Below are 22,777 nucleotides of genomic sequence, written 5' to 3' on the forward strand. Positions count from 1 at the left end.
TTTGGACAGCATCATTTAATTCCAAAAGTTGATCACTACCAGTAGGGTTTAATTCCCCTCCTTCCTGTCCTTAGAGATGCTGGGAGGTGTGGGGGGTGCCGGGTGGCACAGTCTGGATAGATGAAGAATAAAAAGGGTGAAGGCTACACACAGTGTTGTCCCTGTTTGACATGTTGGCCTTTACAGAGTGAAGCAGGGAGGAAAGGGCATGAAATTAAAATTAAATAAACAGATAAAGACAAAAGGTGACTGAGAGTGAACATAACTTCTTTTGCTGTTTTGAGACAGGGTTTCCCATATCCCAGGCTAGCCTTGAACTTGTTATGAAGCTGAGGATGGCTCTGAACTTCGGATCTTCATGCTTGCTCCATATGCTGAGACCATAGGTGTGCATAGTGCTAGGGACTGGCTCCTTGGCTTAAGTTCATTAACCTTGGCTTACTCAACCAGGCCTTAGCTCCCTCTGAGACTAGAAAGACTGTTTTTGATGAGCTTTTCTGTCGTAATTGGAGACTTCTTTCCAGTTTCAGGAGGCAAAAATGTTCATATTTTTTTCAAGGTTTTTTTTTTTTTTTTTTTTTGGCATTGGAGAGAATCTGGGACCTTTTGCATGGCAAAACTGTCACCTTTGCTGTAAACATTCCTTCTGAGAAACAATGACTTTCTAACACACAAAAGAGGAAACAGAAAGAGGTTTAAGTGTATAGAAGTTTCCAACCACAGAAGGAGAGGGAAAAAGCTGTAGAATTGATGGAATGTCTCAGAGCCAAGACAAGCCACGCCATTGGGGAAGGCTTGAGAAGCCCAGCTCCCACACCAGACGCGGACCCAGTCCAGGGAGCAGCGTTCTGGCCTCCCCAACCTGTGTGTCTGGAAGAAGGTACATGCTGCTTGCCATAGGGTCTTTGCAGAAGGTGTCCAAGGAAGAGCTAGGCCACTAGATGTTCTCCAGCCATCGCTGGCCAGAGCCACAGTCTGAGAGCAGCAGGCAAATCTACCAAGCTGAGCTGAGCCCAGGGTTCAGGTCTTGAACATCAGGAAGCCCCCAAACGCAGTGCCTGGTGGGTTCCCCTTTGTTACCGACCCTTGGATTAACTCAAACCACACTCTCTCACCCTTTTGCAGCTCTGCCATAGCAAAAGTAGTGGCTGTGCTCCCACCCCTCTGTTCTGTACTGTAGACCGGAACCCGGTGATGACCTTCAAATACCAGCTGTCCCATTCCTGGGCCTGGGCCAAAAGTAATGCTCACTGCAAACAAGTAGACGCCACGTTTGGGAGCTCGGAAGTAGCCATGTTCAGGGAAGTAGCTGCTCCCCACATTGATGGCTGTGGTGTTGAACTTCACCATCTGCAGAGCAGTGGCCACTTCTGAAGAACTGGCATAGAAGGCCACAGGGGAGCCTGAGGTGGGGGAAGAGACTCAGTTATCCATTCACTCACAAACTCTCCCTTCTTCACCTTAATTGCATGAGAAGTGGGAAGCTATTTCTAGATACCTTCACATTCCCAAAGGTGTTTGTCTTAGTGTGATTTCAAAGAGTGAGAGAAGAGGGGAGACACAAATCTGCTGGCTGGCTGGCACATGCATTTTCTCCTTTGATACTCAACAAAGCACTTTTTTTCTCTGATCTCAGCCTTTCAATTCTAGAGAGATAAGTGTGACTACCCAAGCCCTTGGTGGGCTGTGCTAGAAACCTGGGTATCCAACTCCTAGATATCTGCTACCTGCCAAGGATTGTTCCTTCCACATCAGTGCTAGGGATGGAACACAGGACCTCACATATACTAGACATGTGTACCTTCACTAAGTCATGTCCCTAGCACCTACGTGCTAGGAATCTTGAGACATCTGGTGGGAAAGAGAATAGTACCTATACTCAAAATAATATTGGTACAGGGAAATAACTGGGTGTGAGGAACTGATCCCTGGCCCTCTAGAAGGGCATCCAGTGCTCTTATCTGCTAATCCATCTCCCCAGCTCTGATCAGTCATGTTACTATAATTTCCAAAGTGGTGCACAGAGCCCTGGGATTCCATATAGGCGACCTGAAGCTTTTAAAGGGAAAGTTTGCTGATCCCGACCACACAAGCAAACCTTGGCCCTCTTGATTTGGAGTGCTCACCTATCCTTCCTCTCACTTGCTGAAGCACTTCTTCCAACACCAAGAACACAATCCTGCTGAAACTAGAGGCAGAGAAACACCCCCACCTGTGTGGTGAGGAAGGGCACAAGCTGCTATACCTATTACCTATTTAAGAAGCTTAGGGGGACAGCCAGGGGACGGGACTAGAAGAATGTACCTTACTGGAGTCCAGAAAGGCCAATCTTAGGAGGGTCCTCTTGGGAGTTCCTTCATCATTGCATGTGTGTGTGTGTGTGTGTGTGTGTGTGTACGCATGTGTGTGCTCCCCACATTTCTCAGAAAATTGAACTAAAGCCTTAAGTCTACAAAGCAATTAGAAACTTAAGCCTGTCTTAAGTCAGTATTTTTTGTCTTCAAATCCAGAAACACCCTTGGGAATTGCAAAATTTTGCTTCTCTGTGTGTCTGAAGATTTAATGAGAATTGTTTCTGAATAGCTTTCCTGTTTATGTCACTGTGAAAACTGACATCTGGTGCTTCAGTCCCTGCAGCACCCAGCAGATGGAGCTCCTGCCTTGGTGAAAAGAGGCTGCTCTACAGCACCCTCTGCTGGCGATTCTTGTTCTTTCAACCTACCTGCATCTGGGAGTCCACCCGCCCTAAAAGAAAGAAAACTATGGGCTTCAGAAGATGAAAGAGCTGTGCAAACAGGGTACATTTCTCTGCAGGGTTCAAAGTCAAGCTCTGTGGCCTTCTTACAAGAAAAGAGTTTTTAAAGGGAAAAATATTTTCAGAAATAAAGAAATATTGCAGGAGTAAACAGACGCCTAACCTTATCAGGCAAATGGTGAAAGGCATGATGGGGTTTGCACCACTCAAAAGAAGAGGAGAAGAGATGGAGGAGTTAGTGTAAGGGCACGCAGCTCTCTGGAAATGCTAGGGGAGGTGGGAGAGCTGCCTGGGTTCCTGAGTGCTCAGCCTGTGCTGGGGAAAGGAAGGCTGTTTGGTTTTATATCAACTCTTATGTGTAGGTGGGGCTCTCTGGGATCCACCTTCTGGGGGCTTGCTGCAGCTGAGAGCCAGCCTCTCTGTGCTGCTCCCTGGTTGGCTTAGGTCATTTCTAGGGCTTGAGAATCGGGTAAGGTACGATGATAAGGATTGCATGATTGCGTAGCTAAAGCCAGGAAGGTCCAGAAGGACCTTTTCTGACACTGCCAACTGTATATACTAAAAGCGTTCCTTCCTTCTGAGCAGAAAGCCCTTCCCTGTGTTTACCTCTTGTGGGGTGCTACCATGACAGATAACCCCCTGCTCCAATCCACCATCCCTAGAGTACAAGGTGATGAAAGACCGGGATTGGGGTAAGTGTGGAAAGTTGAGACATTCCACTCTGCTCCACAGCTAGGGCCTTGGCCAACTTATGAGCTCTAGAACGACTGCTGATACCTCCCTGTACTCCAGGTAGCACAGGAGGCCCGTTAGCCCTGAAGGTAGTAGTGGTGACTAGTGATCCTGCTTTCTTGTGCCCTGTGCCCTCTCCCCAATAGGAGAAAGAAGTATCTGAGTTGGCAGATACCCCTGTCCTAGATTCATAGAGTCAGTCTCCAGAGCCCAGGCACTCACCTGCCTCCCAGAACTCCAGACCTTTGGTGTGTGCATCTGCGGACGTCACCACTTGCTTCTTATCCCTCTTCCGGGATTCTCCTGGGCCTTTCTGTTGCTTCTTATCTTTCTTACTCAACATGGCCTGCAGTTTACCCAGGTCTAGGCTGATGTTGCTTGCCACCAGTCCTTGAAAGTTCTGGAAGAGACCGTGGAAGAGCTGCTGGTGCTGTCTCAGGCTGTGCTGGGTGTCGGAGAGCATGCTGTGCAGGTCTTCAAGGGAGCCATTGAGGGAGGCAGCCCAGGAGGCCTCACAGCACTGACTAATCTGCTTGACATCAGAGCTTAGGCGCTGAATTTCCTGCTCCAGGTCCGCCAAAGCCATAGCTTCCTCCTCTCTCTCAAAGTCTTGGCTGGGCTCAAGCCCCTCTGCCAACTGTGGATGCTGCTCCACAAAGCCACCTGCGGCCTTTTCCAATGCCTCCACCCGAATGACCAAGTCCTCCCAACCAACTGCCTGTTCTTGCAGCCCACTGGCAGCGTCCTGCAGGGCCAGGCGGATCTGCTCGTAATTCATGGGCAGAGGGCGAAGGGGCTCCTCCGACATCTCGTCTATCATCTCCTCCCCAAAGAGTGCAGCCAGCACAGCCTGATGTCGCAGAGCATCCTCCAGCAGGGCTGTGAAGGAGCCATGCAGCCGGCGTATCTCTTTGCGGGTCCCATTCGCTGCAGTCTTTAGCACTTCCACAGCGTGGTCCAGAGCCCGCAGCTGGGTCCGCATCCGGGCCCTCTCAGCCCGGGCCCGTTCACCCTCTCCTCTGCAGGCATCCATCGCCGAAGACATGGCATCTATAGCGCTTTGCAAGGCCTGGAAAGAAGAACCGTCTAGCTGATGCTGTTCACCCAGGCTCACTTGGGTCTCTTCTAGGGTGTGCATGGCATCTCCGTGGCCCTCCCGGATGACGTCCATGTCAGAGGAGACCCTTTGGCAGTTGCAGTCCTTGACATACTTGATGAGGTCTGCATGACCCGCCTGCAGATGCTGCAGAGTGAGGTTGAGTTCCAATAGTTGCCGTTCCATCTCCTCTTTGTTCTCCTCCATGATCAGGGACTTCTCCATTAAGATGACCCGCAGCTCTCGAAGGCCAGTGTGGTTCACCAGCAGCTCCTCCACCTGCCTCTCTACCTTGCTGATCTGATCGAAGGTCTCATCTGATTCAGAATAGAGCTCCTTGATCTCATCCGTGTGCTGCTTCAGGATGCTGTCCATGTTCGTGAGGGTGCTCTGCAACTCTTCCTCCCTCTGGTTAGTGGCCATGTGCAGAGCAGAGAGGTTTCTCTGCAGCTGCCCCAGCCTGGCCTGCAGGCTCTCTGGCTCTGGCCTTGCTGCTGCTGCTGCTGCAGATGCCACCACCAGGCTGCCATTGGCCCTTGGAAGTTCCTGAGCTTTGACAAGCTGCTTTAACTTGGTGCTCACCTCATCCTGGACCTCAGAGAGGGCATGATGCACAGAACGGCGCTGGGCATGCAACTGGTCCTCCACATCCTGCCACAGTTGGCCCAATCTCTGGCTATTCTGCTGGACCTTAGCCTCAAACTTGGCACTAAGCCCCTGGAAGTCAGCCCTAGCCACGGAGCCCTCCTGGATCATCTTGATGGCCTGGTGATTGGCCTCCACATCAAGAGACAAGTTTCTGATGGCCTGGGAGAGGCTGTGCAAGCTCTCATTGAAGCTCTTCCAGATGGGACTGAAGTGTGCTTTTAGGAATGCATCGATATGGGGCTGCAGCAGATACTCTGATGTCCTGCCAGGAAACTCTACAACAGATACTACGTTTCACACAAGCCTGCTGCAGCAGACACCCCTCCCCAGGCTGGGAGAGTCAGGGCCTCTGAAGTCTGGCCCTTATTGGGGGCCGCTACTCACCGAATTCTGTTAGATTGGCTTCTGTTGACTCATCTGTGAGGTTGCTGGATGGGGCCTCCTGAGGGCCTGGAAAGCCGTCTTCTGCCAGCTGAGCATCATTCTGGAGATTTTGAAGCAGATGTTCCTGTTGTTCCTGTGGCACCTTAATCTCATTAAACTCTGTGACAGGGCGACCTGAAAATACACTGCATATAAGTGTTAAAGGCCAACTCACCAGGCCTGGGCCTGTATTGAGGTCAGGAAAAGACCTGAGACTCAGAACAAGGGAGTATGTTGGCCCCTTCTGAGTGGAACTTAGAAGCCTTTAGCCTTCTAAGACAGGCAAATACAGATCTCTGAGCTATCACCTTTACTCCCATACCCCTAGCAGACATAACTAATCAATCATCTCATTGCTTTCGTTAGCCACAATTTCATTCCTGACAGCTCGAACCAACAGAGAGCTGATCACATAATGAAATCCATTCCCTAAGCTACCCTTGAAATTAATTTATAAAAGGTGACTCTTGTATTGACACTGAGACCAGTGACTTCCAAGGCCCCAAGGGGTGTTTTCTTGGGGGGGGGGTGTAACAAGACAATGGAAAAAAGCTTTCTCCAGGCCCCTGAACTTGTAAAGGTCAAGGAGCAAGAAAAGCACCTGGCAAAGTCAGCTCTCCAAGAAAAATGGGGTCAGTAAAAGGGACAGGTATTAGCCCCAGGCAATAGGCTAAAGGCCCTGGGAATCTGGCTACGGAGAACAGTACAGAGCCACAAGGAAGCCCACGCTGATTGTAAGGCAAAGTTTTTCAGAGTTGTACAGCCCATCAGAGAAGGAAGAACCAGCCACATGAACTCTGCCATTCCAGGAAGGCAACACACCAAGTTCAAAGCCATCCAACGAGTCCCAAGTCTCCTGGAGTTTACCACTCGGCTCTGTGGGCTCAGGGTTTGCTGTGGGATCTGCAGAAGGAAGCACAGTGTGTTAAGCCCAGAAGTCAGAGGAACAGCATAGTTTCTGGGGTCAGGGGTTAAGAGGAAGCTTTGGGGATCCTTACCGTGGTCCTGGCAGTCTGGACCCTGGAACCCTGGGCAGCACCTCCAGTCCACAGAGATCAGCACCTTCTGCTGGACCTGGTACACTGGCTTCTGGGCCACTTGATACCTAAGAAAGAAGACAGCAGGGGCTTAGCACCTCTGGTGATCCCACTGGGCCTGGAAAATGGTCTGTCCACCCCACTCACATGACTTTGGCTCCCTGGCAGTCAGGAGCTCCCTGTGGACACGGCTGCTGTGAGTGGACCAGGAATTTCTCTGTTTTGCAAGCAGCTACGAAGGTGACCAGCCTGGACTTCTGGTAAGGACACCAATTCCTGGAAAAGAAGTCATAGGAGAAGATTGCTGAGCCTTGCCTGGTCCTTCCCAGATGTCTAGGGATGCCCTACTGTGTCTCCTGCTCTGCCCAGCTGTGAGATTCTTGAAACCATTAAATGTCAGGAAAGACAGCTCTTGTCTTAATTCCCAAGCTCTATAAAGCCACTCAAAAGATCCCCTGACCCGCTGTCTTCCCAAAAACCTCTCCAGGGCCAATGAAGGAATGCCGAAGGCTCCCACATCATAACACAGCTACCTGTAAGCAAGGGGGCTTCTCACTAGTCAGTCCCTTGACACCAGGTGGCATAATAGTGCACCTAGGGCTTGGGAACCCTAGGTCTGAATCTGCATTTTGTGGCTGTGGGGTCTTGAGTGATCACTTAGGTGTTCTTATTTCCCCATCTGTAGTTGGTAGTGGTGATGCCATGTCTAGGCAGGTGGAGTATCGAGTGTTCTGGCAGCATGTTGTGCCCTGTCCTGGCAGCTGCCCAATTCTACTCCCATCTTTTCTCACCAGAATATGTCTATGGCTGCTACTCCCTGGCCCTGCCTCCTGGGCAGTTGGCTTCCCAGCAGTTTTGAGGGAAAGAAGATGGCTGGGTGGAACATCTGGGAAAGGCCTCTACTTAGTGATCCTTCAGAGCACAGTGTGCTCAACACTTTCAAGGCAGCCTCTCCACTTTTACCCCTTGCCAGTATGCGCTGTAGAGGTCCTGGGATGGGAAACATGCTCACAGAGCTGGGGGCTGGCTACCTGGGTTCAATGCAAGGGTCAAAGCATCCTTCCCTCATCATTAGCTCTTAAAACAAGGCTCTTTGGAGATGTAAGTGGCAACTCATCATCTCTTGGGTACGTACCAGTTGCCGACTCAAGCTCAGCACTTGCTGTGACATTATGGTGATGCAAACTTTTCCTTAAGGGTCCCAAGGAGAACAGGCAATCTCAGAAGAAGGGATGTGGTTAAGACCTATAAAAGGTCCAATTATGTGTACAAAGAGCAAGTCAAACAGAGATCTGGGAGTTTGGAGAGGGCTGTGGAAGTCGGAAGAGACTACATATGGAGCTAAGGGAACTGGAAGCCATGCTAGAGAGACATGGGTACCAGAGGTAGACAGTTCTTGAGGTCATGGGGAAGTGGAGAGAAATTTCAAGCAAGGAAGCAATATCACAGAGGCATTCTGGTCCCAGGGTCCAGAAACAATGAGAGTCAATAAGATGCGGATGGTCTAAGATAGAGGTTTTTAGGGTCTAGAGGAGAAATTCAGGCATCTTGGACCAGGTAAGAGGGACATGGAGGAAGTAGGTGGCTTGTTGGAATTGGGATTTCACTTTATGCAGCTGGTCTTTGCCCTGGGGCCATTAGGCACCATTAAAGATACTGCTGGGAGGGGAGGAAGGACAGACTTAAGGATCATTGAATGACCACATCCATTGTGATCCTGAGATACACCCCCTCCTGCCCACACTCACTCCATCCCAACCTACCCCTTGAGGCTCCTAGAAGCCTAAGAAGCCAGCCTTTACCTTCCAGGCAGAAGGCTAGAAATGCTTTGCAGAAAAACTACTTGGTCCCAGCAAAAGAGACCTGAAGTTGCTGACATCCTGGGAGCCTCCTACATCAAAACAGCTCAGAAAGGTACAGGCAGACCACTGAGGCTGACCCCTGAGAAAAATCTGTTACAAACCAAAGAAACTGGACCAAGGTGCAGCTTGGAGTCAGAGCATGAGATTAACATGTATGAAGCCCTAGTTAAATCCTCAGTTCTGAAAAGAAGAAAACAGATCAACTGGAGGCTGAAACTGACAAACAGGAGAGGACCACAGCTGTTCATGAGGAACGAATACTAGCTCCAAATTGACACTGGTGTTTCCAAGGATGTAAGAGAAGTTGCTACACAGAAGACATGAGACAGGGAGTACATGGGGGCAGGGGGCAGAGGAAGTATAAGGGTTAGTAGGGTATTCAGAGAACAAAGAGAACACTTGAAAATGAAAGACCTACATTAGAAATGGAAAACAAAACAAAACAAAAAACAAAGCAAAACCAGGCTGGGGACATGGTGTAGCTGGCAAGTACTTGCCTAGCAGACAGGAAGGGCTGGAGACATTCCCAACACAGAGTAAAAACAGCTTTGGTGCCTCAGGCCTGTCATCCCAGCAATTTAGGAGGTGGAAGCAGGAGGATGGGGGAGGGGGCAACATCAACATCACCTATACAATGAGTTCTAGGCTAGCCTGGGCTATATGAGAGCCTGTTTCCAAAAATAAATAATTAAACAAACATGCTAAAAAGCTGGCTCAGCAGTTAAGAGTAGTTGCTGCTCTGGCAGAGGCCCCTGGTTCCATTCCCAGCACCTATATGGCAGCTCACAAACACCTCTAACTCCAGATCTTCTGACCCCCGTGGGCACCCAGCATTCATTTGGTGCACAGATGTATGTGCAGACAAAACACTCACATATATAAATAAATAACAAAACCAAACAAACAGCAAGAAAGCAGGAAGAACGAGCAGATTTGGAAAATGAGAAGAAAGAGCATCAGTCCCAGGCCCAACATCCAAATGACAGAGATGACGAAACAAAGGAAAAAAGCTCGATGAAACTGTGTGTGTGTGTGTGTGTTGTATGTATGCATGTGTGCATGCATGTGTGTGTACATGTGTGTGTGCATGTGTGCTGTGTGTATGCACATGCTCATGAATATATGGACGTGGGTGGCATGTGTGTGTACATGTGTGTGTGTGTGTGTAATGATAAGGATGAAAAAGCAAAAGAAGTCTGATGAGATTTTGTGTATGTGCGTGTTGTTTGTGTGTGTTCCAGAGATGTAAAAACTTAAGTTTTCAGATTCAAAAGGCCCAGCAAGTACCTGCAGTAAGATAGAAATAAACTCACATCAAAGTTCATCATTGTGAAAATTTAGAAATGTTACAAGAAAAAACCACCACACATATACTGAGAGAGAGAGAGAGAGAGACAGAGACAGAGACAGAGACAGAGAGACAGAGACAGAGGCCTTGAGTCTCAACATCTCCAGGAATAGAAATATAGTGAGAATTAGATTAAAAATATTGGCAGAAAGCCAGGCTGTGGTGGCACACACCTTTGATTCCAGCACTCAGGAAGCAGAGACAAGCAGATCTCTATATGACTTTAAGGCCAGCCCAGTCTACAAAGAGAGTTCCAGGACAGCTAGGACTACTCAGAGAAACCCTGTCTCAAAAAGCTCTCTCTCTCTCTCTCTCTCTCTCTCTCTCTCTCTCTCTCTCTCTCCCTCTCTCTCTCCCTCTCTCTCTCTCTCTCTCCCACTCTCTCCATATATATATGCAGAAAATAATTGCTAACCTAGAATTCTATGCACCTATTTTCTATCAATCGACAGAAGAATACAGAATAGATGTTTCTTCAAACACAGAAAGTTTCAAACAGGTCATCTAGTCAGCATGGCAAGCTGCGAGGATTGTTTGAACTCAGAGTTCAAGGGCAGCCTGGGCAACATGGTGATACATGCCTATAATCCCAGTATCTGGGAAAGTGAGGAAGGAGGACTACAAGCTTCTGGGTAGCCTGGGCTACACAGTAAAACCTGAAAAAGAAAAAAAAAACAAACAAACAACAATAACAATAACAACAAAAACTCCAAAAACCAGAGGCTGGGGGCTAAGTCTGTAAAGTTCTTGTCACTTAAGCATAGTGACCTGAGTTTGGTTCCCAAGCATATGTAAAAAGCCAGACACAGTGGTGCATACCTGGAACCCAGCTCTGGAGAGTCAAAGAGGACACCTGGGGCTCGCTGGCCAACTAATCCAGCCTAATTAGTGAGCATGGGTTTCAAGGAAAGACTCCTCAATAGGAGAGAAGACCTGAGGAAGATGCTTGATGTCGACCTTAGGCCTCCACATGCATGGATACACACATGTATGTGTACACAACTATGCACACATAGGAACACATGCATACACACCCAAAGGGAGGCTGTAGCTCTGTTGGAAGAGTGCTAGCTAGCATGCATGGAGTCTTGAGTTCAATATCAGCACCACATAAAATCAGGAATGGTGGCACAAGCCTCTAATTCCAGCACTCAGGAGGTGGAGACAGGAAGATCAGAAGTTCAAGGTCACCCTCTGTTATATATCAAATTCTAGGCCAGCACCTGAATACATAAAATACTCTCTCAAAAAAAAAAAAAGGAAGAAAGAAAAAGGAAGGAAGGAAGGAAGGAAGGAAGGAAGGAAGGAAGGAAATGAAGAAAGGGAAGGGAAGGAAAAGTAAGGAAAGGAAAGGAGAGGAAAGGAAAGGAAAAGGGAGAAAAGGAAAGAAGAGATATACGGGTGGTACTTATCTGTAATCCTGGCACTTTGACGGAAGATGCAGGAGCAAGGCAGGAGGTTCAGTAGTTCAAGGTCATCCTCAGCTACAATGGGATATTTGAAGCCTGCTTGAGCTATCAGAGACCCTGGTCACAGGAATGCTGGCCAAGAAGGAGGGAGGGATGGAGGGAAGTGTCCTTGAGATGCAGTATTGGTGAGGATGAAAACAGTGCAGAAGCTCCTTCTGCTCACGTCCATCCAAGCCTATGACCCCAGTGCTCGGGAAGCAGGAAATGGAAGGATCAGAAGTTTGAAGCCAACATGGACTATATAGGAGTTCAAGGCCAGTTCTGGCTAATACGGAGACTCTGCCTCAAAAACTAACAGGAGCTGGCGAGATGGCTCAGTGGTTAAGAGCACTGGCTGCTATTCCAGAGGACCCAGATTCAATTTCCAGCACCTAAGTGGTGGTTCCACCACTATTTGTAACTCCGGTTCCAGGGGCTCCAACACCTTCTTCTGGCCTCCTTGGGCACCAGGCACACACATGGTAAACAGTGAAATACGCTGTCAAAACACCCATATACACAATATTCTTTTGTTTTAATTTTTAAAATTTCATCTCTTTAGGTAACAGAGAATATTTTGTGTGTGTTTATGGGGTACAATATAATTATTGTTATTTATTTTTAATTCACAAAATCTATACAAAAAGTAAAGAAAAATAGTTGAACCCTAAAACTAAAACAAAACATATAATCACCAGATGATCCAGCTATAAAACTGCAGGGTGTGTATTAAAAGGGATCTCCACCAGCAAACAGAGATGCCTGCACAAGGTGTTTATCAGGCAATTCTTATGACAGTCGAGGTATGGCGTTAGGGTAGATATCTACCAACAGATAAACAGATAAAGAAATATATATATACACACATATATATGCATATACATACATATATATGCTATATATGAGATATATACATATATATATATGAGAGAGAGAGATTCAGTCATACGGAAGATTGAAATAATGACATCTACAGGAAAATTAATGGAACTAGAGATCTCCCATTAAGGGAAATAAGCCACACTCAGAAAAACAAATCTCTCATATAAGCAACCAAGACCTAAAAACAAAAAGGGCCAGAAGATAGAAGAGGAAGATGATGACGGGACAAGGGAAAACAGGAGAGGGCAACAGGGTGTGAATACGATCAAACACATAGTATGAATTATGCAAATGTCGAGATTCGGGGGGCTAGAGAGGTGGCTTGCTGACAAAGTACAAGAGCTTGAGTCTGGACTGTCAGGTAACATCCACTTGTATCCCCAGCATTGGGGAGGCAGAGGTAGGAGGGTCTCGGGGGTTTGTAGACCCACCAGTGTAGCTGAAATCAGTGTGCTCTGAGCTCAATGAGAGACCCTGCCCACCCACCCCACACACACAGAGACAGAGACAAGGACAGAGAGGCAGACAGGGAGAATGCCACGGACCAGTGAGTGTCTTGGGATGCACAAGACTGGTATCATACTCCAACAATAAGAAATTACCTAGTCCAGCATGCCTCAGAACAAGTCTAAACAAGCCCCACACCTTGGAGCTTGTTAAAGAGCCCAGAAGGCCTGGTGAGCCTGACCTGGTCCAGCCTGCTCGGGGTGATGGGACTTTCCAGCTCTCCCTCCTGAACTGAAAGCCATGCTGCCCACCCTTCCTGACCAGGAACTTGCTCTTCTGAGCTGCCACACTGCTGTTGGCTTTTCCCTTCCTTGGCAGCTCCCTGCTTGGCATAGCACAGGCAGGCAGCCGAAAAGTCCTGGGAAAATTCCTAACCTTTGCTTTGGTTTCCTCCAGCTCTTGGCAGCTTCTGGTAGGCCCACGGCACATGTGCCTCGGGCTTGACATGCTGAAGTGCTCCATTGTTCTCCCTGCCCTGCCTCAGGCCTGCTCCTTTGCACCTTCCTATGAGGACACCTGCCAACTGTGCTGAGGCTCAGGTGCCAGTCAAGAGTGAGGTAGGGTCTGTCCCCAACCCTGTGTGGTACACACAGGAGGGGATGCTGAGCCTGAGTAGGAGCTGAGAAACCTGAAACTCTCCTCCCCTTTCCTTCCTGGACTCTGGTGACCTTGAGTCAGGCCCTCCTCCCACTCCTGGAAATGTGCAGAAGCCGAATCCCCAGAGACACAGAAAGGGGTTGTGGGGATGGCTGGGAGCAGTCGCAGGGAGGGGCTGGTGCTTTTTGCATAATGGATGTGCTTGGGCTGTGAAATGCCTTTGTAAGAGCGTCTTTGTTAGCCAAGGAGCCCATCTCTTCAGGTTCTTCTAGGCTGGAGGCTGTCCTGTCTAGAAGCCATGTTTTCTGAGGCCTGCACCCAGCTGTTAGCATGACATCTGAAGAAAGCACTCCTTCCTGAACCAGGAGTGGTGCAGTGGTGTTGTATCTCTGCAGGGAAGCCCAAAGCCCATCCAACAGGCAGCTTGAGTCTGGGACTCCCTGACTGTAAGCATAGAGGGTTCAGCACTGGCCTGCGGGGCTCTTCCCCACTTACACCCAGAGCCATGTGTTCAGGAGCAAGAACAGGTACAAGAGTACCTGTTGGCTCCACTCTGCTGTGTGTCCTCTAGAGGTGTGCTGAACAGCTTTGGGCCTTGAGCTAGCAGCTACAAAAGTCCCTAGTGCTCCTTCCATTAGGAGGAACCTGCTACTGGGAGTAACGCTATAAAATCCCACCCTACGTGGGAGTGGGTCTGGACAGAGAACAGCAGGCTCCAACTATGAGATCTGAGGTCCTGAATGGAATCAAAGTAGAAGACGGCCCATCTGTCCCAGGTTCAGCATGGCCTCTACCACAGACCCAGTCTCTCTGGAGGAGCTGACTTGGGTCTGAGGAGCCCGTATTCTATATACGCAACCCCACCAAGGAGCTGGAAAAAAACCAAGGTACTCCTTAGTTCCTCAGCCCTGCGTCTGCAGGATCCCCAGGGGCTCAAGAAACAGCTAACTTTGTCCCTCTTCTGCCCTGGGACATGGCAATCTGGGGACACAGGGTGTGGAGGCTCCGACTTGTTTTGTTTCACTGTTCTTCCAAAAGCTCTTATCCCTGTGAAGTCCAGAGCCTGCCTGGTCCCTGACCTATGGAATTAGAGAGCAGGAGGCCTGGCTCTAACAGCAGAGATTTTATGACTAATGCTGATGCTGCATCTCCCCCAACTCTGCCCCCTACCCTGCTGATGGAGTAGTGGAACACAGCGCCTGGGTCCCCTCACAATCCCCTTCCCCTTCTGCCCAAGGACCTGAGCAGCACTTCCGTCTCCTGTCACAGGAACATGGGAAGCAATCAGCCCAGGAAGCTGCTGTGTTTCCTTCCTTTCCCACCAGGTTCTCTAGATACTTCAATAGCTTGGACGGTGGGGTCCAAGCTTCTTGGGATATGGAAAGGAAACCCCAGTAGGCAGGAGTTCTAGCCTGGGTCACCTGGGGATTCCTGAGCCCAGCTCATTATGCACAAGCCTCTCCACTCCCTAGAGTCTGGCACAACTCCACCCAGAAAAAGATGAAGGGTTCTCTGACCTCAGGGGCTAAAGGACCCTCTCCACACCCAGAAGGAATGAAGAACAAGGACCAGAGCTTCTCCCTTCTGGCCCCTCAAGTTCCTCCATCTTTCCTTCACAATGGGAGGAGGAATTTGCAGACTGGGACCTGCTGCTGCTGGTTCTAGGGAAAAGAGGCTTGGTCCCTGGTCCTGAAGTCAGAGGTGGATAGTAGGAGTGCCCCCATGAACAGTCGCCTGTGTTTGTGAGCCTGTGGTAGAACTAGGGATGGACAGGACACCCCTTTCTCCCTACACCACCAGACCCACCCCTTCTTCACAAAACCGCTCATGCTTCCTCTCACGCTATAGCTTCTCCATGGCCAAGCACACTTTCCAGAAAGCGCTCAACAGATATTTCTCTGGATGTGTCAGAATCAGATGGAAGCCTGGTCTAGTAGGAACTCTATTACTGCCCCTTTTCTATGTAGTGGGGAGGCTGGGTGGGATGGGGGAGGAGTGAGTTGGCTGTTCACCCTACAGATCCGATGGTTTCTACTCTGAGAGCTAGGTATGAAAGCGAAGGTCCAGCTCTCTGAGTCCATGACCCAGGGCAAATTACTCAACCACTGTGAGCCTCAGCCCCCTCCACTGTGAATAAGGCTGCAGGGGGGATTAACGGAGATAACACTTGAAAAGCTGAGCCCCCGAGTCCAGCCCAGGAAGTGGCATCTGTGCACTGCCTTGGACGTGTTGAGACATGAGACCCCAAACCCTGAGGGACAGACCCAGAGTCCTGGCACCTCTAAGCATGAAGGGGATGTTGGGAAACCTTGTCTGGGGTCTTGCTGCATCCTGTCCACGCAGGAGGCTTCATGAAATTGCTTTAGGATTCCCTGCCTCCATGAGCTCTGGGGACTGAGGAACCCTTGCTCTGTTTAGTAATCTTGGCCTGGTACTCTAGGCACTTAGAGCCAAATGCCTTCCCTGTGAGCAGCTGTCCCATAGGGCTTAGGCTGGGCCAGCCTTTCTGGGGCTCAGGTTTCAGAGCTGAGCTCCTTCGAAGAGCAAGAACCACGGCCTCATCAGCTGGAAGCATCTAGAACACCTGACCCTCTGAGTCCCATGCTGGTAGTGGGAGCTGCTTTACCTGTTGCAGCCCCAACCAAAGCTCCTGCTGTAGGTCAAGTAGGGATCACCCTGACATCCTCAGATCAGGCCCAAGAATACTAGATCCAGGAAACTAGCACCCCTTAGCCACAGAGATAGCTACACATCAGCCGGTTCCACAGATGAGTATCTGGGGCTCAGATATCATCTCCTGACCTTCGCCAAGGTCAGGATTTCCTTACCGTCTGATGGGGTCTCTGCTGGTCTCCTCAGCCCCTATTCTCCAGCCTTCAGGCACCCTGAGCGTATTGGGACCAGAGAACCTGGTACCAGGGTCCTGAGCACAGGACCCCAACAGTCCCCAGCTCAGGTATCCTGCAAGGCCCAGCAGCAGTGTCGGGATCATGGCGAGGGGCAGGCTTAGCTGGCTACGCTGAGGCTCAGCCTTACAAGTGACGACTTCCAAATTTGCTGGTGATGTGGTCTTCAAGCGAAGTGTCAGAAAGAAAAGAAAACACGAGGGAAACAAAGGGAGGAAGTGGCCTGGTCCGGCCCACCCGGCAAGTCTCATCCGCCCCCGCCTCTTCCAGCCTGGCCCCCTCGGAGGCCTCCAACCACTCAGGTCAATTCCTGTGTCCTGAGGGCACTTGAATCAGGGACACTGGGGGCATGGTAGACACACAAAGGTGGCACTATCAAATCCATTTCTACAGGACTCTGCTCCGGGCCTGGGGACAGAGCTGTAGAACGTGTTGGTCTCAGGAGATCTGGTGCCACCCATACTGTTGGCCAGGAAGTAGGGAGCAGGCACATCACACCTTCTCAGCACCTTTCCACACTGGGCCATGGGAACTAGTAGGTGGGTGGGAGCTCAGTGAAGGAAAGGAACTATGCTAGAATCACACAGCATGCAGCCTCGTCTAGAGGGCATGTGGGGAAGCTCTGTGTGTCTCTGGCCTCAGCTTTCCAACAGGTTTGACCAGAGCTCCAGGCTCAAGAGCATCCAGGATACAGTGGGCAGCTGGACAACCAGGGCAGCCTGCAGGTTGGTCATCATTGGAAAGGCCCTGACCCCTGCCGAGCCTAAGGACGACACTGAGGCATCAGCAAGGTACTTTTCTTCTGCATACAAGAGCCAGGGCACGAGACCACCAGGGCTTTTCAAGGACGAATGAGGTACAGTGATAGATTAGGATATGTCCAGCCTCCTGCACACTCTCCCTCCCCTGGGACAACAGGAGTCAGCAGGGTAGAATTGAGCCAGTAGGGGCCTGGGGCCCTGCTCTCTGGCGTCCCCGTGGGGCATTCCTTCCCTTCAGCCCGCCCTCCCTGCCCCCACCCTGCCCTGGGCTGGCTGGGCTCCAGCCAGCAGCCACAGCATCAATATTTCATCCGCGTCAATAAGAGGCAGCGGCAGCAGAGACAGAGGCTGCGGCAGCACTCCAGTCCATAGCTTGCAGCAGCCGGGTCCCATCCTTGCAGCCGCCATGGACGTCTTCAAGAAAGGCTTCTCCATTGCCAAGGAAGGCGTTGTGGGTGCTGTGGAGAAGACCAAGCAGGGAGTGACGGAGGCAGCTGAGAAGACCAAGGAAGGGGTTATGTATGTGGGTGAGTGTGGCAGGTGGGGCGGGGCAGGGCGGGGCAGAGGGGTCCCTCCATTAGGGCGGAATCCTGATACCTTCCCTCTGTGGATTCCCCCAGCTTCTGGAGAGCGTTTTGAGAGAGATGAAATTCTGATTGTTGAGGCAGGGTCGCACACCCTGGAGAATATGGTAGTGTCTAATTGTCTTTGGAACTCTGGAGGGAGGGACTCTGAGTGGGACAGGATTGGAGTGCCACACCTGCGTGTGTGCACTCAAAAGCATGCACACACATGCCTGGGGTCACCTAACCTGGTCTGCTCAGGTGGACCCCGCTTTCTCCAGTGGGAGTTGCTGCAGCTGAACCAGGCTCATGACCCTACCTGGCCTCGAGGGAAAGGGTAGGCTGTGAAAATGGGTCCAGTTTAGTGTTCAGTCCACCCCTAGCACTCTGGGCTCCTTCCAAAGAGGGGACAGGGGTGGCTAAGCCTGTGACTCAGCTTTCTCTGCAGTGTTCAGCTGCTGCTTCTGAGTCTCGGGCCACGCCCATGCAAGGGCCATAGCCCTACCAGTAACAGTACCTCAGGCCTGGTCTATTTTGTCCCCTTTTCCTGTCCTGTCTCCTTCCCGTCTGTCCTCTGTCCTTCAGACATAGCAGGAAATGGGCTTTTGAAATGGGCTTTTGAAGGGGCTGCTGTCCCCAGAGGCCATCCTCATCCCCTCCTGGCCCCTACATTGTGTCCAGCTGTTTGCTCTGACTGCTTCTACACCTCTTTCCTCCAATAGGCACTAAAACCAAGGAGAATGTGGTACAAAGTGTAACCTCAGGTAAGCAACCCAAAATGGGGACCCCACGAATCCTGCCCTATATCTAGGGTCCACACCTGAACTCCTCCTTGTACCAACTAGAGCCCTAAGCCCTAGGTGACCCAAAGCACTACATGTCCTGGAGATAGATCGTCACGTTGTTCCTGCCCTAGAGTCAGACAAAGGGATGGAAGTGACGCGTAGTCAGGGCTCTGGGAAGGGGCTGTTCTCCCCAGCGTGGGTAGGCGGCAGTGGAGAGGGCCAGGGCTGAGTCCCACCAGAATCCTCTGCAGTGGCTGAAAAGACCAAGGAGCAGGCCAATGCCGTGAGCGAAGCTGTGGTCAGCAGCGTCAACACAGTGGCCACCAAGACCGTGGAGGAGGCAGAAAATATTGTGGTCACCACCGGGGTGGTACGCAAGGTAAGGCCGGCTCATGTCCGTTCCCTAGGCTCCCCAGCAGCAGGAGACAATTCTGCCCTGGTGAACAGATGGGTAAATAGTATTAGACACTGCTTAGCTTTACAGGCAGTACCCATTGTGCACTGGGGCGACTTGGTGTCTTTACACCTGTTCATATTTGGAATCCTCATCGTACTCCGAGAGTGGGGACTTGGGATTCATTTTATGCACAAGGAAAATGACACACAGACCATGACCAGCCCATCCCTTTGGGATACAGGAAATACATTTTACAAGGGCAATGTATGGTGACAGGCTAAAACTGTCGAGCCACCACCAGAGTCTGTTATCCTTTGTCCAACCTCCCTCATCTCAGGGTCTGGCTGCCGCCTCCCAAGGAAGCAGTAACAGCAGCACTGCCCACTTGTGGTGGACAAGTGGCAGGGCTCTGACTCCACCCTCTGCTGAGGTCTTTGTGTGAGCCTGTGGGTTGTATGTGCATTACAGGCAGGGTGGAGATGTGTGTGAACAGATATGCATGGAATGCATGTGTGTATGGATGTGCATGTGTATGTATGTGGCAGGCAGAGGATAAAACAGAGGCATCAGGCTCTCTAGGGATAGATCCCGGATGTAGGTGATGTCTCAGCGCTTGCCAGAGGGCAAGCTTTGCTTTAAGCCGTTTACACCTACTAACCCATTTAATGGGGCCCCAAATTCCACCAAACAGGATGTGGAAAGGAAGGGCCTAGAGAGATTAGGTGATATGATTCGGTCACGTGACTAGTCTCTTCAAGCATGTAGGTTCCATGAGTGGTGAGCTTCTGGGCTATACCCTTGAAAGACTGAGTATAGATCATGCAGGGATGGGGATTCCAGAATGGAGGTAGGGGAGGAAGCTGAATCCAAAGACTTGTTATCTTCAGCCACACACACCACAACAGGGAAACGCAATTGTGGAGCTCCAGCCTTCCACACAGCCAATGCCACAGAAGTCTGCTGTAAGGAAGGGGGGAGAGTCGGGAGGGGGGAGGGTCACCCACCCTAAACACCTGCTTCCAGGCTCAGCACAGGGTCTCCTGTCACTGGAGTATGCAGGTGCACCTCTGCAGGCTCTCTGACTTTGGGAAGATCCTTTCTGGATATACTCATTTCCTCATCTGAAACAGCACATCTCACGGGGCTGTGGGGGGAAGGCAGAGAAATGATACCGGGGTGCAATTCTGCCGGGCATATAACGAGCACCTGTGATGGTCTGTATATGCTTGGCTCAGAGAGTGGCGCTATTAGGAGGTGTGGCCTTTTTGGAGTAGATGTGGCCTTGTTAGGGGAGGTGTGTCACTATGGGTATGGGCTCGTCCTTGCTGCCTGGAAGCCAGTATTCTGCTAGCAACCTTCAGATGAAGATGTAGAACTCTCAGCTCCTCCTGTACCATGCCTGCCTGGATGCTGCCATGCTCCTGCCTTGATAATGGACTGAACCTTTGAACCTGTAAGCCAGCCCCAATTAAATGTTGTCCTTATAAGATGTGCTTTGGTCATGGTGTCTGTTCACAGCAGTAAAGCCCTAATTAAGACAGCACCTGTCATCATCATTACCACCGATCCTGACATCCCAGGATGGTCATCCCAAGAAGCCTACTCCCAAGCCACTAGCAAGAAGGATCCTGGGAGCAAGTTCAGGCTACCCTTGCTAACCTGGAAGATCTACTGAGTCCTTGGAGCTGTGCCAAGGGACAGTCATTTTCTGTTGACACACAAACTAGTCCTGATGTCATACCCTAACCCTGAGGTAACACAGATAGGTTCTGAGAACAGACTCTAGACTGACCATCAGTCTAGCTCTAAACCCCTGCCATCATGACCATGATGCAAATGCTGTGGTGAGTGGGGAGATGGAAGACAGTCTAAGCTAAAAGCCCATCCAGAAGGCCGGAAGAGTGACCCATACTCCTGAGGACCTGAGAGGGACCTGGAGCCCTGACACTTTGAATGCTGAAGCCATGCACTAGTGTCTAGGTCCTGACCCCAGTCCTCAGGATCTCTGTGAACAGTGATGGCATGCCGCTGCTCATACAGCCTGAGTGAGGGGTTTGTGTGATTCAAGGATCCTCACTTAAGGAGCCTGGGTCTGTGGGGGGAGGAGGGGAACCCATGACTTGGGACCTGCTTGTGGAAGATGATACCTGGGTTGCAGGGTATCTGGCAACTCCAAACCCTCTAAGCACAGTAAGATGACGGAGGGCCTCTGTTCATCGGTGAGACCTGGCAGGGGAAGCCCTGCTATGGCAGGGTCAGTATATTTTCCTATAGCCGTGTGTCTCCTTTGCTCCCCTGTAGGAGGACTTGGAACCCCCTGCACAGGACCAGGAGGCCAAAGAGCAAGAGGAGGATGAAGAGGTAAGAGCAAGGTTCCCAGCTGTGCCCCAGAAAGTTCTGCAGCAGAGACCTGAGCCATAGAGTTCCCGTTTTCATTTCTGGGTCCCGGGAGACCTTCCACAGCTTCCCGAAGAGTTGCGGGTAGGGCAGTCAGGGGTCTAAGTACCTGATCGCTCCATAAGTGACCATTTCCAGGTGGTCAAGGAGAGTTGTGGGCCTGGAAATGGGTGCAAGTCTCTTTCTCGTCTTCCTTCCTTCCTTCCCTTCCTCCCTCCCTCCTACCCTTCCCCTTCCCCTTCCTGCCCTCTCTTCTCGGCCAGGCCAAGAGTGGAGGAGACTAGAAGGCTGCCAGTCAACCACAGAGGCTCAAGGGACACCCCTCTGCCTTGGACCCTGTCCCAACCTGGCACACCGAGTGCCCTGCCTAGAGTGCCCTGCAGGTTGCCCACGTTCACTGTCCCCAGCCCAGTGCCACAAGCCTGTCCATGCACGCTACTGCCAGCGCCAGCGCCTCCTGCTGGCTCCGTTTACCCTATTGTCCTTCTGATCACCAATCAAATGCTGCTGTGATTTTTTTTTTCAATGATTCCAAATAAAACCTGAGCCCTAATCCCACCTGTGTTTCTTCTCTGTGCTATGCCATCCTCACGAAGCCCTCTGGGCATTCCCGGGGAAGGACATCAAGGCTCAGAATCTAATGGGACCAGGTACACTTCAAGACACACTGAGTTCTTCTGGAACCTGTGCCTTCTGGAGGAACACAGTTCCCCTTAAAGCCCTGCTGTCTTTAGTAGTAGTGTGGTATCCTTTCTCTCTGTTCCCCTAGACAACAGGCAGCTGCCACTGTCCACAGAAGTGCAGTGGGTAGACCAGGGTCTCAGTCCCAGTGCCCCTTTAGAGCAGATCCCACCACCTGCCTGGTTCACAGTGTCTGAGGAACCTCAGATGGGCAGAGGTGAGAATGTCTATGCAATTTCAACTTGTGTGCTATGGGGACCAGGGCACCTTACACCTTCCCTGGAACCAATAGTAAAGTCATCAGCCATGGTGAAGACAGGGCCAGCAGAGCAGCCTGAGGTACCTTCTGTGGCTCCTGGCATCCTCAGGCAGGTGGGCTTTCCTTTCCCCTCTAGCCTACAGGACATCATGAACAAAAGAAAATGGTGTTGACATACTAGAGACTGGGAATATAGTTTAGTGGCAGAATGCTTGCCTACTAAGCATGAGGCCGTAGGTCTAAACCTCAATATTGCAGATAAATAAATAAACAGTGGGTATGTACCATAGTACATGAGCAACCTCAGGACTAGGCACAAGCTGGATAGCCTTGTTCCAGAACCACCTGATTCCATGCTCAGCTATGATATCCATGGTGCCAGTTCACGCCTCCAAATTTTCAAAACAGCCCAGGGAGCCAGTCTGACTGGGGGATAGCATGAGGCTGTTTCATCTCGGGATTCTCCTTAGGGTTCTCACCCTTGTATTGGATACTCAGTTTGGGTTCAGAACTCTGAAGTGACTTGTCGGGGACTCCAGTCTGGTGCCAGAGCCAGAGCTTGAGTTCACAGAGGCCTGAGACACTTATCTCCCACCCAGCCTGTACAATAGGGAACAGGGGGTCAAAGACAGCCCAGTCAATCTGCCCCTGAGCTCCTGAACCCAGATGGGTGAGCCATGGGCTTCCACTGCT

The 22,777-nt window shown here is 50.7% G+C and overlaps 2 protein-coding genes across 2 annotated transcripts; one reads left to right on the top strand and one right to left on the bottom strand.

Moving 5' to 3' along the window:
• On the bottom strand, positions 1–16,445 carry Mmrn2 (multimerin 2). Its single transcript, XM_028789118.1, has 7 exons — positions 16,164–16,445; positions 6,839–6,967; positions 6,653–6,759; positions 6,477–6,557; positions 5,616–5,789; positions 3,710–5,506; positions 1–1,403 (listed from the first exon to the last, which is right to left on the bottom strand). Exons 1-7 carry the CDS (start codon positions 16,325–16,327, stop codon positions 1,021–1,023), a joined length of 2,835 nt encoding a protein of 944 aa, XP_028644951.1. The 5' UTR covers positions 16,328–16,445; the 3' UTR covers positions 1–1,020.
• An 880-nt stretch (positions 16,446–17,325) lies between these two features.
• On the top strand, positions 17,326–21,702 carry Sncg (synuclein gamma). The gene is made up of 5 exons (XM_028789135.1): positions 17,326–17,529; positions 18,288–18,329; positions 18,602–18,729; positions 21,049–21,108; positions 21,408–21,702. Exons 1-5 carry the CDS (start codon positions 17,409–17,411, stop codon positions 21,426–21,428), a joined length of 372 nt encoding a protein of 123 aa, XP_028644968.1. The 5' UTR covers positions 17,326–17,408; the 3' UTR covers positions 21,429–21,702.
• The last annotated feature ends 1,075 nt before the right edge of the window (positions 21,703–22,777 follow it).

This window comes from Grammomys surdaster, unplaced genomic scaffold (assembly GCF_004785775.1).
Source record: "Grammomys surdaster isolate TR1022 unplaced genomic scaffold, NIH_TR_1.0 125789, whole genome shotgun sequence".
Classification (NCBI taxonomy): domain Eukaryota; kingdom Metazoa; phylum Chordata; class Mammalia; order Rodentia; family Muridae; genus Grammomys; species Grammomys surdaster.

Bases quoted from the DNA above. Each gene is read 5' to 3' on its own strand.
- Mmrn2 (XM_028789118.1), bottom strand. From the start codon at position 16,327: ATGATCCCGACACTGCTGCTGGGCCTTGCAGGATACCTGAGCTGGGGA. The intron at 6,968-16,163 runs GTAAGGAAATCC...CTTCTTTTCCAG, and splicing joins AGCAGAGACCCCATCAGACG to GAATTGGTGTCCTTACCAGA. The intron at 5,507-5,615 runs GTGAGTAGCGGC...TATCTGTTGTAG, and splicing joins AGCCAATCTAACAGAATTCG to AGTTTCCTGGCAGGACATCA.
- Sncg (XM_028789135.1), top strand. From the start codon at position 17,409: ATGGACGTCTTCAAGAAAGGCTTCTCCATTGCCAAGGAAGGCGTTGTG. The intron at 18,330-18,601 runs GTAAGCAACCCA...AATCCTCTGCAG, and splicing joins GGTACAAAGTGTAACCTCAG to TGGCTGAAAAGACCAAGGAG. The intron at 21,109-21,407 runs GTAAGAGCAAGG...CTTCTCGGCCAG, and splicing joins AGCAAGAGGAGGATGAAGAG to GCCAAGAGTGGAGGAGACTA.